The sequence below is a fragment of the Neolamprologus multifasciatus genome, chromosome 6 (assembly GCF_963576455.1).
Source record: "Neolamprologus multifasciatus chromosome 6, fNeoMul1.2, whole genome shotgun sequence".
NCBI lineage: Eukaryota > Metazoa > Chordata > Actinopteri > Cichliformes > Cichlidae > Neolamprologus > Neolamprologus multifasciatus.
In genome coordinates, this window is record NC_140444.1 from 22,619,068 (window position 1) to 22,635,233 (window position 16,166).

Sequence of the window (16,166 nt, forward strand, 5' to 3'; positions counted from 1 at the left end):
ATGGGATAGAAGCCTTTTTTTAAATGTACAATCTGACAGGATAGAGTAAAAATACAATATACAGCAGAAGGAAATATGGGTAAGAGAAAGACAATGTATTAAATCCGCAATATTTTTTATGTCTGGAAATCATGAGAGAGGTGAGGAACAGATGGTCTGGACATGTGCGGAGGAGGGACAATGAATATACTGGATGAAGGATGTTGAATAGGGAGCTGCCAGGCAGGAGGAAAATAGAACGGCCTAATTTTATTTATCTGTTTATTTATTATTATTTTTTAAAATATTATTATTATTGTACCGTCATATGCTGGTGGCGTATGGACGCTTTTAAGCCAGCAGGTGGCAGTGTTAGGCCTTTTATTTAAGGCACTGAAGACGGGTTTTTTTTAAAATATTCACAATGTAACATTTTACTTTAAAAGGTGTGTCAAGTAAGCTGTTTCATTTGGACTGAAATCGTTTTGTGTGTGTGTGTGTGTGTGTGTGTGTGTCTTTTAGTTACCTGCATTTTTCTCTACTAAGTAAAACCCAAGCAGGTGAACCTTGTCCTCGGTGTGAGCAGGGACACTGTGTGAGAAAACTGTTTGGATGTGGTTTAACTAGAGATACAAATGTGGAGATAAAGACTTTGTGCATGTTTTTGAGAATTTTGTTAAAAAATAAAAACAGTGGAGAATGGATGGCTGGTTCACCTCTGACAGGTGAGATCCCGCCCTGAAAAACTTTAGAACAAAGTACGGCAGTACAGTCACGAGTTCTGGGCCTTAAAGTTTTTACACCAGTTGGTCAGGCACAGTCTAATTCTACTTAAAGCTTTGATCTTATCGCAGTTAAAACAAAATATTGAATTCTTTATAAGCAATATAATTATACAGAAGGCTGATGAGCCTATGAGCGGTCGGATGGCCATGTGTGTGGAGGGAAAACAAGTTCAGGTTCCCCTGTGATGGGCAAGATTCCCCTACAAAACAACACCCATGAACACTTGAAAACACTTGGCCTGTTTTCTGCTGTGAGCAGTAACATGTGCAACAGTCTATCTTCTGGGACCTTGCAAAAAAAAAATAAAAAATCAAAAGCTTTCAAATTTACAGCAGATAGAAGTGAGAGGGGGCAGAGCTGGGCTATTTAAGAAGGTTTTGGTACGCTTTGACGTGGATTGACTTTATTGATGCCTGGGGCTTGGAGTGGCAACTTCTAATATGCTCTTTTCAGGTGATGCATCCTTATGCTGAAAAATACTGATAGTGTACCAGAGACTTGGATCAAATACAATTATTAAATTAAATTACAATTACAACAAGCAAACCTGTCTCAGTGTTCCTGTCAGTACCTGGTTAATAATCGATTAACATGCCCTTTATGTTTGGATTAGACAGAAAGGACGTTTTGGGAAGGTCTAAAAAGGTGAAAGGTCAAATCATGTCATAGTTTCCTGTCCTCCAGGTGCAGTTCTGTTGTCTAGCGTTCTCTACCTCTATAAGTTGCATGTATGTTCTTTTCCAGGAGTCGGTGTGATCGAGGGCAGACTCAAGCAGGCAAACCTGTTTCGCATTTCCACTTACTGACAGCACTTTCCTGTCCCAATTCTTCAGTCTCATCGGAGACTCCTCTGTTCTGGAAGGTTAACTGCAAGCCTTACCCTCCCAGTTCCTATGGAAATACTTGTATGAATCCATGTTTTGGTAACACTTACCTGAGGGAAGTCCTGGTCCTTGGAAAACTGCTTGTGAACATTCTGTGCTGTTGCACATTCCTGAAACTGTTCACTGAAACCTGTTAAATGGTTCAGCTGTCTCCCATCCCTGTGGATCTTAGGTAACACCTAAACACTAACACACTTTGCCAGGATAGTGATGAAGTCACTCTGGCATTAAAGTCAGACTCTTCCATCAGGGTCTGAAGGGTGACTAAATGTAATCACATCAATGAAGGAAGAGAGAAAAAATGTTTTCACATCTCCCACAGTTAAGGCTCGGCTAAGGTTAAATGGCATGACTGAGGTCTCAGTTTTAATATCTGCTTCTAATAACTTCTGGTATTTATACCTGTCATAACTGCACTATGAAATATAAAAATACAACAAATCAAAAAAGGGGGTTGCAAGCTTTACTACTTGCATGGGTGTGATGTGATGAATCCAAACAAAGCCCTATTCCTTCTTTTTAAACTAAATTTGCTGCCCTTAAGGAAAAAAAGAGTAAAATTGTTAGCTTATTTAACTTATTCAGTTGCATTTCTGAAAATTAAATCAGTAATAAGTTTGTAAATCGGGATCAGGTTGAGATCAGTGAAGCGCAAACTAATTCTGAAGGTTCAAATCTTTAAGGACCTCTACTGGTCTTTTTGGCCTCAACCCAAAAAGCTCAAAAAGGCCTCACAGCAGCTACTTACACTACTGAGGTTTACATGACATTTGATTTGAAATCCCCGTTTTAAATTTAGTAAAATATGAAAAAAATAAAGTTCACATATGAAGTCGGCCTATCAGGTTCTTCAGCCTTCATCAAATACTTTGACCACTTTCCTCTTGTTTGTATTTCAGCGTCATTTCAGGATCTTTCTCTCTGTGTTCTGTGGTTCACTTCCAGCAACCTCGTCTTAATAAGACATGCAACCAAAGAGACTGACTTCTCAAATTTAATTGTGGCTGTAAAGAAAGAAGACACCCAAAATCCCAGTGTGTTTAATTAGTTTTTATGTGAACTGTGACAAGCTAAATTCACTCACTATCTAACTCTAGAGGTATCTCTGAGACTGACTTACTGATGGAGCTAACGAAGCTACACATTGATGTTGTCCCATTTCTATGAGTATTACAAAGAGCAAACACCACAGTTTTCATGATAAAAGCTAAAGCCAAACAATGGCGCTCCTCTTAGAGCAGACCTTCCCAAAGTGTGGGGCCCGCCCCCTAGGGGGGGCGCAGAGCCATTGCAGGGGGGGCGCGGAATGAAAAGGGGGGGGGGGGGGGGACACAAAACACTTGGACACTGCTAGCACGGGGTGCCCACAGAAACGCAAAGCAGGAGATGAAGCATCGCTGAATATGTTTCCAAACCAACTTCATTCTAAGCCAAAGACTAGAAAATATGGTGAAGCATATCTTCCCTTTGGCTTCACCTGCACAAGTGCCGAGGTAGGTCTCCCTGCAGAATTGGTTTTACCTTCGTAGGGAGCAGCGCTGGGCTGTTTAAATCACGGACAAACAGGATCCCACAGTTGTTTATGTTTTTAAACCCATTTTGCACAGAGAGGCATTTTTTGAAAAATGTATTGATGCAACGTTGAACATTATTACACATGAAAAAAAAACTACACGTGAGGCCTCTGCCTTTCTAAATGGAGGGACAGTAATTGCGTGTGTACGTGTAAGGGTGTAAAACCTGAAGATTAACAGTATTTTGTCTTTATCTGCCATTCTGCAATTCATCTCATGTAAACAATAACGTGGTGCACAGCGTGACGTGAAAAAAGGCACATACCTTTGACATAGCGTGATGAACAGGTAAACGCAAAAAAGGAGTTTTAAAAAAATCTCCGTTCTCGGTGATTCGAAACGCCGTTTACGTGTGGACGAAACAACTGCGTTTTCAAAAATACCCGTGTAGGTGTGGACGCAGCGTAAAAGAGTTAGTAGTTTATTTTATTACTACCTGTCATTTATTGCAGATTACTTGTATTTGCTTAATTGTTTACTAAATGTTTGAGGTGTGAAATAAACCGCAATGGAGCAAAATATGGGTGTGCGTGGTTGGAGGATGTGCGTGTGCGTGAGCGCGTGCACGCGCGAGAAGGGGGGGGGGTGGCGCGAACATTTTTCTTGTAAAATAAGGGGGGCCCAGCAAAAAAAGTTTGGGAACCACTGTCTTAGAGGAAGTTCAAATTTGTAGTTTGCCCTCCAGAACTGGAGGTGGCGGTAATGTGAAGCCATGTTGTTTATCGTCGACACCGGAAATAACGCGACGTACACAACGCTGGGAGAGCTCACACGTGGAAACAGAAGTAAGGTATAGCAATGAGCTGTTACTTTATTTAAAAATATGCCAAAAAGAGGAAAACCCGTGTCAGAAGAGAAAGCCGCCGATGAGGCGGAACCAGGAGCGGAGCAGGTCCAGGAACCGCCGGCGGAGGGCAGACGGACCCGCAGCGGCCGCACGTTCCGGACTCCCGCACCGGTGCTCGGCTCTGAAGCCCCGGTGAGGACTCCCAGCCGGAGGAGCAGGAGGTCAGTCCTCCAGGAGCTACTGGTAGAGGTGGAGGAAACAAATACAGAGGAGGAAACAAATACAGAGGAGAAACCTGTGAGTCCGGCCGAGGACAGGTCCAGCATGCCAGCGGAACCAGAGCCCTGTCTCGGGGCAGAGCAGCCGACACCGGACCCAGCAGAGCCGCAGACAGTGACTCCAGCGGCGGATACAGAAAACAAGTCCACCGTTAATGGCAGCGGAGACGCTCCTCTGTCCAGACCTGTTCCAGCAGAGCCGGTCCCGAAGAAGCCTCACCTAGCTCCCAGTGAGAAGCCCCGCCCGGCCATTCCTCTGGGAAAACCGAAATCTGGAAGAGTGTGGAAGGACCGGAGCAAGGCGAGGTGAGGACGATTATTATTATCATCATAATAATAATAATAATAATAATCATTATTATATAGTACTGTATGTGAATGAAAAGCACGTACATGGCAGTTAATGAGGAAGGTGATGAGAGTTCTTGGTAATAAGGTTTTGTTTATAATGAGATGTCTTGTACAGATCGCCCTAAACTTTGTTGGTAAACCTTTAGTGTGAACCTTTTTTGTCTTCTAAGGTTTTCAGCTTTAGTGAGAGACAAACAATTGTGCTCCTCTTGGGAAAAGAAGATGGAGGCCAAGCGGGAGAAGGCACTGGTGAAGCAGTATTCCTTGCAGCTTAAGGATGAGAAAGCTCGACAGAAGGAGGTAAGGAGGCAGGCCGTGTGAGTGATGCAGGTCTGCCTGACCATTGTGTTGTCAACGCTTTGCACCTCACTTGTTTTTGTGTTTTTGCCTGTTTTAATAGGAAAAGAGGAAAAGAAGAGAAGAAAACTTAAAACGTCGAGAAGAGAACGAACGCAAAGCTGAGATTGTTCAAGTGGTATGTCGACTTGTCTCCAGCTAAAAGAAATACTGGCATATTCTTCATTCCCTCGTGTGTTAATGCTTTCTCGGTTTATTGTAATATTCCAATCATATTTGACTTTTATGTCTCGTTTGTTTCTCAGATCCGGAATACGTCAAAGATAAAGAGGATGAAGAAGAAACATCTCAGAAAGATTGAGAAGCGAGACACGCTGGCTCTGCTGCAGAAGTCACAGAAGCAGAGTGGCAAACCCACAAAGAAACAGAAAAACTCTGACCAAGATTTAACTTAAAGTCCAGAAATAAATGTGATAAAATTGATCTGCTCTGGATTTTGACTCATTCTTGTCTTCCACTCATTTATTTATTAAAACTTCACTGAGGCTGAGGGGGAGCACTGGTGGCTGACAGTATTTTTATATCACTACAAACAAACTATAATAATGCTGGTTTTATATTTGTGAAACTGTGTTTGATGATTAATGGGCTGTGAACTGATGGTTTATTCAGAACTTCAGAAATGGGAGTCTAAGATCATTTATGAGCAGATTGTCCTCCAAAAGTACATTTTTGAACTATAAAAGCATCCCGTTCTTAAGATTTAAAGGCTAGACACTCATTGGACACGATCTTGCTAGTACTGAGTTAGACCCCCTTTTTGCCTTCAGAGCTGTTTTAATTCATGGCGTAGATTCAACAAGCTGCTTGAAACATTTCGTCAGAAATTTTGGTCCATATCACTGTCATGTCCTGCGGGACGCAGCCATCTGAAGATAGGTGCACTGTAGTTATTTAAAAAAGAGTCCAATTCAATCAAAAGATTTTTCTTTGCGTCTGGAGTTTTTGTTCTGAAGGAAGAACATCTAACACGTTTTTCTCCAGACAGCCTAAGAAAAATAGAAGTTGTTTAAGTGCAGTTAAAAAATGATTACATGAATAAAGCAGAATCATCCTGCTGTAAGACATTAGGCCTAATTTAGCAATGATGTCCACTAGATGAGTCTGTGGGACTTTTCTTCTAACCTTGGTCGTGACACATTAACGTCACCAGTAAGTATGCAGACACAAGACATGGCTTTAGCATGTTGAACACACATCCTGCTTCTCTTCACCTGTGACCAACCCGATTCCTTTGTAATCTGTCAATAATCTCACAAGCCTGGAGATGCACGCATGAACAAAGCAGTTTGTTAAACTTAGGTGGCTGCTGTGAAAGGAATGGCCATCCTTCAAAGGTGTCTCTTTCATGTCATTCCTCATGTCTGCCATTCACAGTGTAAAAGACGGGAAGAACTCACAGCTTGAGGCGAAGTTGCTCATCTGAGGTGCAAGAAGACTTGGCACTGAGACAAGTTCACAACTGACACAACTGAGCTGAGAGAAATTAAAATACAGGAGTGTTGTAAGTAACACACTTTTAACAGGTTGTTCAGCTTTCTTTTTTAGACCGTTTGCTTGTTAGACAGTAATGTTTAAAGTCAAAATATTAAATTTTCCTTTTGGTTTTCAGGCATTACAGAGATCAAAACTGCTTCTGACCATTCTGATACAGATCCTGATCATCGGTGAGTAAAACAGTTTCTCATTTAAGTGTTTTACTTTATCTCTTTCTGTCTCTGTTTCTGTTTTACTCATCAATCAGCAGCATCAGCAAATGCCCAGACAAATTCCACTGTAAATTCAACCGCTCCCACCTTTGCCACTGCCAAACTGCAACAAACATGACAAGCACAATCAGCACCGCTACTGCGAACAACACTGCAACAACAACAAACAGCACTTCAAGCAACGTCGCGGTGACCTCTCACCCTGGGATCATGTTCATGAGCAGTCTGGCTGTGTGCTACTTCACTGTCTCACTCTTTAAGCGCCTCCTTCCTGTTTAGCTTCTTCTTGTGTTGCCTTCATCTAATCTTTGTTATTCACAGAGAGGCATCACACACAATGTATCCTTAAATATCAAACAGTGTAATCATGACATGAAGCACTTCTGTTGACAGGTTTTAAGATCTAGGTGATGCAAAGTGGTCACGTTTTAATAAAAGTGATCAAACCGAAAGTTTGTTGTTCTTTTCTCTTCCTTACTTTAAATATATGTTGAAATGACTTTTTGATCACTTTGACTCAGATGGAGTTATAACACTGTAATAAAACATGTTATTATTTCCTGAAATAATTCTGAAAATCGATTTTTATGTAATCGACATAAAGTAAGGAAGTCTACCTTCAATTATCTGAAGAAGAAAGAAGAAAATAAATCAGATCATGGAGTCTTTTGAAGCAGATTTTAAAAACATCATTTGGCGCTTCAGGATAGACAGTGGAAGACCGATCAATAGTGTGATCCCAACAAAACCGGGACATGAGGTAAAGTGGGCCATCTTATCACTTTAAAATTCAACAGAGAGTAACTGCAAACCATTTCAAACTGTTGCCAAAGCAACAATGGACGTTCAGCATTTAATTGATTTTGGTCTGAGGTTGCTGAGAGGACCAGGCCTAGTCCTCGTTTTCACATTTCCACAGAAAACTGCTGATGAGTGGGCCAACGTATCTATGCTAACTTGTCAGTTTTAGGGTTGATAATTAAAAAAGACAAACATCTATCTATCAAGTAATACATCATAATCTATGTCAGGACAGCCCCTTGTTAAATAAAATACTGATATTATACTGATAAACTACATTTTACGAAAAAGCATTTTTAGATACTGGACCAGTTTCCCATTATGGGTCAGATCAAATGAGCCACCTATTGGAGTTTTCACAGATATTCTGATGGTTTCTCTTCTTAAAAATAATATAAAATATTTGATAGCACTTTATAGTAATGTCACACTATTAAGTATTAAATAAGGTATTGGAAAGTGCTTAGTTCATCTTTTACAGAGCATTACTCCTCCTTAGTGTGTCATTTATAAATATATAATCATAAGATAAGATAAGATAAGATAAAACTTTATTAATCCCTCGGGTGGGTTCCTCTGGGAAATTTGGTTTCCAAAAAGCACAGCACCGATATATATATATATATATATATATATATATATATATATATATATATATATATATATATACACATATATATATATATATATATATATATATATATATATATATATATATATATATACACATATATATATATATATATATATATATATATATATATATACACATATATATATATATACACATATATATATATGTGTATATATATGTGTATATATATATACACATATATATATATATACACATATATAAATACAAAGACATATATATATACACATATATAAATACAAAGACATATATAGATAAAATATACAAAGGGGATAAATAGAATAAATAGGAATAAAAATAAAAATACAAGTGAATTGCACATTTCAAGTATGGAGTCTATTGCACCGCTGATTATTAACAAAAAGTATTGCACAAAAGGTATTGCACAGTGAAGTGAAGAGGCACTACAGCTTAGTTGTTCCCCCCTCCTTTGTCCTCCTGTTTCCCCTCCCTCTCCCCTCCAGAGAGGAGTTAAACAGTCTGATGGCGTGTGGGACAAAGGAGTTTTTAAGTCTGTTGGTTCTTGTCTTTGGGAGAAGCAACCTGTCACTGAACAGACTCTTCTGGTTGTTTATGGCCGTGTGCAGAGGATTCCCAGCATTGTCCATAATGTCCAGCAGTTTCTTTAGTGTCCTCTTCTCTGCCACTGAGACCAGAGTGTCCAGCTTCATGCCGACCACAGAGCCAGCCTTCCTGATTAGTTTTTCCAGCCTGGATGAGTCCTTCTTTGCTGTGCTGCTCCCCCAGCACACCACAGCATAGAAAAGTACTCCAGCAACCACCGACTGGTAAAACATCCTCAGGAGCTTCCTGCAGATGTTGAAAGACCTCAGCCTCCTGAGGAAGTACAGTCGGCTTTGGGCTTTTTTGTACAGGTGCTCTGTGTTGCATGACCAGTCCAGTTTGTTGTCCACCCACAGCCCGAGGTACTTGTACTTGTTGACCACCTCCACCTCCTCCCTCTCTATCTATCTCTATCTATGATGTATCTGTATTTATAAATGTCATCATAAATGATGAATTAGGCTCTTACTAGCACTTTACTAATATATTACTAGTGCTTAATAGCGTGACATCATTATAAAGTGCTAACTAATATTTATAGATTTTAAGTTTGTGGATGCTAGTTTGTATGTTGTATGACACAAATTCAAACGCTCACTAAAATGCGCACACAAGACATGAGTTCACAGTCAGCTAAAAGGGAGAGGCTGAAATAGGAATGCTGACATAAAAGTGATCGGTGTTGAAGTAAAGTAGCATTACACTAGCATTAGGATAACAATGTCCTCAAACTTGAGGACTCTTTTATCCTGTCTTCCTTCTCTCACCCCAACCGGTCGCAGCAGATGGCCGCCCCTCCCTGAGCCTGGTTCTGCCGGAGGTTTCTTCCTGTTAAAAGGGAGTTTTTCCTTCCCACTGTCGCCAAAGTGCTTACTCATAGGGGGTCATATGATTGTTGGGTTTTTCTCTGTATCTATGAAGTGCCTTGAGGCGACTTTTGTTGTGATTTGGCGCTATATAAATAAAATTGAATTGAATTGAACTGAATTGAAACTTGAGACCATTTTACAGGGTGACAAAAACAAGCCACACCAGCACTTTCTCAGCATGTTCTGTCCGTCAGTTATTAACATGTGTACGAGACTGTTTACTGAAACAGACGGACCCTGAGTGTGCTGTGCCCTGATTAAGAGTTTCTAACATCTTTTTGGAGAAAATAAAAGTGTTACAGTTGCCTCTCGTCTGTCCTGCTCAACAACCAGGACCACACTCATCTGCAATACCAAGAAGTATGCAGTCAGTAAAAAATTATTATATTGTAACTGAAAATGCAGTTTAAACATTTGAGTATTTAACCAGAAGGTGGCGCTGGTGCATCATATTTACTGATACTTACTGGCAAACAGTCCCAAAAAGGAGTAAATGATATCAGTGAAGAAGAAAAAAGACTTAAGCAGAGGTGGCCTTAATTTTCTGAAGCCATTGTCAGTCACCAGGATAACAGCGGAACATAATTTTTATTTATATTTATAATTTTGATTTAATTCAAATCAGGTTTATTTATATAGCATCAAATCACAATAACAGTCACTTCAATGTGGTTTAGACTGTGACTCTCTGTAGAATATTCTGGAGAAAAATCTAGACAACTAAGCATGAGCAAGTTTGTGGATTTAACAGGAAGCCAATACAGAGAATTACTAGTCTCACAGTATAGTTTTGGATCAACAGAAGGCTTTCAGGGAACTTTTAGAACACCCTGCTTATACTGAATTACATCAGTCCAGGAAAGAGGTACTGAATGCATCTTGAGACAGGACATACAGACATTATTTTTCCTGAGTTGTAAATTTAGTGATACATTTTGACTACATCTGGAAGAGGAAAAGACAAAACACAACAAACATCCTTCCAAAACTTGGAAACTTTATTTACAGTTCAACTCAAGTCACATGCAACATTTTCTTGAAATGAATACCCATAAAATTAGCAAAAAACAAGAAAAAAAAAAAAGCATATTATTTTCTCCAAAATAACAATATACAAAAATAGAGCTTACAAATACTGACTGTCTCCAAAAATATTCTGGCTGCAGAATTCTTAGTTTTACAAACAAATGTCTGTGAAAGTCCACAAACGTAATCAGTGTTAACAAAAAAGAGGCAAGAGGGTGTGTTCAGGTACACTGCTCAAGCTGGGAGGTGGGAGGATTTGTTTGGACAACATTTAAAATAAAAACGGGGGGAGTGGGAGGAGTATTGGTGGGTAAGGAGGTCACTACTGGAGCAGTGGTGAAATAAATAGCACACCATACAAACAAGAAGAAAGTTCACTTCAGGGCGGCAGTGATAGAGATTTCAAAATAAAATTAAATGGTCTGGTCGCTAAAATCAACCACGGAAATGTAACGCAACCCTCAACTGAAAGGAAAGGGTAACAACTTTACTCTTTTATGAATAAAACTGAGTCTGTCACATTCCCCCATCAAACGCCATGCCCTAAAGGGATAATAATAAAAGTGGCTTGTGAGGCCGTCATTCGGAAGCTCTCCACTCACAATACGAGTAGATTCTCGGTGTAAAACTGTGCTCCTGACTGTCGTCTATTTATAGCCCGAGGTAACTCAGGAGCGGCGCTGACGTCAATGGTGATTTCAGCGGTGGGAAGTCGTTCATCATTACTATATTCATGACTGGCTCAGCTTCCAGCCTCTTCTGCCCACAGCCTCACAGAAACTCCCTCGCATCTCCTTGCTCAATCAATCTGATTCACCGTGGGTTGGCGCGCTCTCTTTTAGCGGGATCGGGACGGCACGCGGGAAGGAAAAAAATCAGGTGGAAGGTGTTTTACAATTGAGCAACATTTAAGATAGAGCAGACTGCGGGGAAGTGTCAGCTGCCGTTCAGTTTACAGGAAGGAGCTTTTTCTTCTCTTTGTGCACCGTGTGTAAATACACTATTTATGATAATAGCATCTACATACATCTAACAGTGGTGAAACAAAGTGGCAACTTGACTACGCAAAATAGCACGTTTTCACATTAAATCCCTCCTTTTTCTCCTGAAACATACATTCAAAGACAAATCCACTAGCAGGAACAAAGCATTAAGACTTGTGTTATTACCAGCGTCTATCGGGGGACAGTGGAAGAAAGATAAAGCGAAGATCTGGGATTAATATAAGTGCAGAAAAACAGTCACAGCCTTTTTGTAACCGAAACCGAGAAGAGAGAAGGCAACAAATACTGCCCGTCACACGCTGCAGGATTCGATGCTGCTTCATTTGTTCAACATAAAACTCTTTTGAAGTGGAGATGTTGTCTGATACACGCCCTGCTCACCAAGTGTCCTAATAAGTCTGTTTGGGATTGCCCAATACGTTTCAATCAGCCTAAACATTTTTATGTAGCACCGTGCTGCTTCCATGCAGGAGGAGTGACCCTCACACGAGACAGAAAAATAACCCTGTTTTTGTTCTTATTTAATGTCCACAGAGGTCAACACTGCGGGGTGTGTGTGTGTGTGGCCTGACATTCAGATCAAAGTAACAATGGAAGAAGCATCGTCCACGTATTGTGAACCTCAACCTTTGTGTAATAATTCAGAAAGAAAGCAGCCAGAAAACAGAACAATCAGTTAGCATGTTAGCCCTGACAGAAAGCTCACTTTTTGTAGCGGGGGCTAATTTTTTGTTGTTGTTGTTTGTGCTTCTAAAAAAGGTAACACACAGCTGTTACTGGATAGCACACATCATTGATAAAATGACAATCTCTAATTCATCTCAGAGTGATGAAGCTTTTTTCTTTTAGCCCAACATATTAACAGGAGACAAAAACAAAAACACAAAGGTCAGGGGTTCAGGGTTAATGTCTGTGTGGCACGAAACAAAAGCACCCTGTACTATACAGAGAGAGGCGAGGGGCGAAAGCGCCAGAATACCACGGCCAAAAAGCTGAACCTGTGTGCGCGTGTGTGAATGAAACTGCTGCTTCATTACAACCTGCTGACTGCTACCTCTGTGGGTGGGGGCGGGAGGGGGGTTTGCGGCTCGAGCCCCTCCCAATGTATGTGTGGAAATGCTGCCTCAAAGCTATGCTGAGTCCACTAACTCGTTCTCTCTATGAAGCTGTACCGAGATATCACAATAAATATATATATATTTTTAAAAAAGCATAAATACTAGAGCGGAAGCAAAAACAAATTCAGCGGTAAATGCAGCGTGCTTAAACTCAGAAGTCATTCAGATTCAGAGAGACGTGCGGTGATATTTCGAGTGACGCCGACTCGACCGTATGACACTTTGTTTCTGTGAAATGTTTGCGAAGACGAGTCTCTGCGGCACCCGCGCAGCTCGGCTTCAATGAAATAAAAACGCTGCGAAGCAAAGCGCAACATCTGTGTTACCTGGGAAACGTCTGAGTGCTTGATTCCTTCTGTTGGCTCTGTTTAACTGTTTAAAGATTAAGCATCAGTGCATACACACCAACACAATTTGAGGTTAAAACAGTGGGCACCGTGAAATGTTGATTTCCTGTGACTGATCCCAACTGCGAGTAATGCCTGGATTGTGGAGGGGTGACAGTATCCACACATGGCTGATGCTATAATTAGTTCACTGCATCATCTTTATGTATTCGAATCCTTACAAAAAAGGAGAACTGTAACATTATGAATGAGGCGAGTGAGGCAATGCGGGAACAAATTCTTCATGTTTCATCTGAATTGTGTGTGCGTGTGGGTTGTGTGCGTGTAAAAACCTTTCACATTCAGTCAGACGTAAAGTCGAGGATACTTTGACTTCGGTTTCTTGTGTGTGTGCAGCACAAACTAAACAAACTCCAAATTACCCAGCATCCACTGCAGTGGGTATCGATGTCCCTTTCTGATGTGTATGTACATTTTGTTTGTTAACAAAAAAAAAATCCAAAATGACCTAACCCTGGTTTATTTGTACTGTACATGGAAATGAGAGTTAATGATAAAATATATTGACCTTGGGACTATGAGCCACATGCAAATTCAGGTTTGCCTTTCTCATAAAGTGCTTGTTAAATAAAAGAAAAACTATTCAGATTTTAGTGTACTGTAGTTCTTGTCTTTTCCTTCTTCCTCCTGGTCTTTCGCTGGCGTCCCCAGAAAAGTGCTTTGGTTGTGAAAAAGTTATCGACCGTCTCGGTCGAAAAGGAAAACTTCTTCGTTATCAGCTCTTCTTCATTGTCCGTGAAAATAAAAATACATGAAAACAGATGACTCTCAGTTAGAGCCGATGTCAGGAAATCCTTTTGTGAACCGATGCAAAAAGATACGAGAGGTGGCGATGGCGGCAGATTCGCAGCTTTTGCGTAGATCTGAGCATTAGCTCCAGTTTCTCCAGTCTGTCCACGCACTCATACCAAAAGTGTACCTGTACAGGTAAGAGCATGAGTGTCAGGATGCGTGTGTTTGTAGTGTACTGTGAAGGAGGCCGTCAGTCTGCTACACCAAGTTCTCAATACCAGGCAAAGGCTGCTCTATCTGCACAGGAGGGTCTGTGCTGCCGGCCTGCTGGGCGAGCTGCAAGACGGGCATGTTGCACAGCGGGCACACTTTCCTCACCTCCAGCCACTTAATGAGGCACCTGAAGGAAAGAAAAAGCCCAGCGTTTATAGTTAAAGGCAGGGATGAAAGAAGCGAGCGATTCAGTAAAGTACAGAGGGTACAGTAAATATAGGATAGCAGCTAGTAAGCAGGAAAAAGCATCAAAATCAGAATCAGCTTTATTGATTATTATGGGTTCACATACACGGAGATGGGCTCCGGTTAGCTCTTAGCTCTCAATGTACGTAACGGAATTGATAACTGACAACAGCAACACGTATGGCATATTTATATTTATATGTGCAGTGGTGCCAAAACGTTGTAATAAATTATGGAATAAACAAAATATGGTATGTTTAAATCAATTTAGAAAATGTGCCATGACATAGTTTTTCCACCAGTGGGCGCTAATAAATGGCATGATGTAGCCGTTAACACATTCGCTTTAGGGGGGGTTACACTTCTTTATTAAATCTACCCCATAGGTATGTCATAACTAGGGATGGGTACCGGTATCCGGTGCCATCATGGCACCGGTTCTGACATAAACGGTAGTAACCAGACCGAAAAGCAGCGCGCATTTCGGTGCTTTATTTCGGTGCTTTTTTTTCCTGAGCTGTGATACACTTTCTTCTTCCTTACATTTCTATTGGCGGTTGGCAAACAACTGAAAGGTGCATTACCGCCACCAACTGGTATGGAATGATACACTTTAGATTCTAGCCAATCATTTTACGTTTCGAGGATAGTAGGCGGGTCCAGGTACGTACGTTCTTTTAGAGCAGAGCTACAGATTAAAAATGCCCAAGGCAAAGCGGTCAAAAGTCTGGCTGTACTTCACAGCAAAAGATGCAAACTCAGCAGCCTGCAACAAGTGCTTTAAGCTGATACTGTCAAAGGAGGTCACACTTTAAATCCGATGAACCTAGCCCTGCCAGTGTAGCAGAAATGATGATGGCAGCAGCAGCCGTTCTTCTCTGCGTGAGTAGCTTAATGTTGTTCGTGTGTAATTTACGTTGAGTAAGCTAACCGCGTTATTAAATTAATGCATGTAACGTGAACTAGCAAACACCATCATAGCTACATGCGGCTGTCTTCTTGTTTGATGTCAGATACTCCCTTCACCCTGGCCAAAAAGGCTAAAATGACCGAAGAAAAAGTGGAAAACAGCTAAACATGAGAGGTTTTTGGACAAAGTTTGTGTTTTTTCCATTGTTTAAGCACTGCTTCCAGCCCAGAGTGATACCATATATGCCGTATACCTGCAGAAAAGACTAACATTGTTATCTTTTTACAAAAAAACAGCTGAACATGAGAGGTTTTTGGACCAATTTTGTGTTTTCCATTCTTTAAGCACCGGTTTGGGCACCGTTTAAGTACCGGCACCGTTTCAAAAGTACCGGTTTGGCACCGGTATCGGATAAAACCTAAACGATACCCATCCCTAGTCATAACCACAGACCCCTTTGACGGAAACGAGATGATAACGAAGTATGAAGAACTATGAAGAAATGCACTGACACTTTTGTTAACAAATAAAAACAAGACAAAATTTTTCTGGGGAGACGAGATCCAATCAGAATTAATCTCCTGCAGTAAGGTTAGACGCACACATTTGATCAGCCCCCCCATTTTCTTTAAAACCTAAAACTAGACCAAAACTACAAGAATTTAGATGCCTAAATTATGACTAAAACTAAGTATGAATTAAAGACTTGCACATGAGTCTCAGGAGGGGTCACAAGTTAGTGACGTGCCGATTCCAACCCCGGATAAATGGGAGAATTACATCTGGAAGAAACAAACAAACAAAAAAAAAAAACGCAGAGTGGAAAATAAAGGGGGCAAATAAATATAAACCTCATATACCAAAGACAACTTTTTTTTTCTGGGTTTATCCTAAAATATTTGTGTCTGCATGTTCTCCA

At 40.7% G+C, this 16,166-nt stretch overlaps 2 protein-coding genes across 7 annotated transcripts in view; one reads left to right on the top strand and one right to left on the bottom strand.

Annotated features, from left to right (window-relative positions):
- Positions 1 to 3,909: 3,909 nt before the first annotated feature.
- On the top strand, positions 3,910 to 5,419 carry ccdc86 (coiled-coil domain containing 86). The gene is made up of 4 exons (XM_085163362.1): positions 3,910 to 4,594; positions 4,810 to 4,939; positions 5,040 to 5,114; positions 5,242 to 5,419. Exons 1-4 carry the CDS (start codon positions 4,047 to 4,049, stop codon positions 5,389 to 5,391), a joined length of 903 nt encoding a protein of 300 aa, XP_085019488.1. The 5' UTR covers positions 3,910 to 4,046; the 3' UTR covers positions 5,392 to 5,419.
- A 5,152-nt stretch (positions 5,420 to 10,571) lies between these two features.
- The window catches only part of rnf24 (ring finger protein 24), a 31,701-nt gene continuing 26,106 nt past the window's right edge, over positions 10,572 to 16,166 (bottom strand). For all 6 annotated transcript variants that reach the window (XM_085161855.1, XM_085161852.1, XM_085161858.1 and 3 more), the window contains one exon: positions 10,572 to 14,278. In XM_085161855.1, coding sequence (XP_085017981.1) covers positions 14,137 to 14,278 — 142 coding nt within the window. In that variant the 3' untranslated portion in view covers positions 10,572 to 14,136. The remainder of the gene's footprint in view (positions 14,279 to 16,166) is intronic.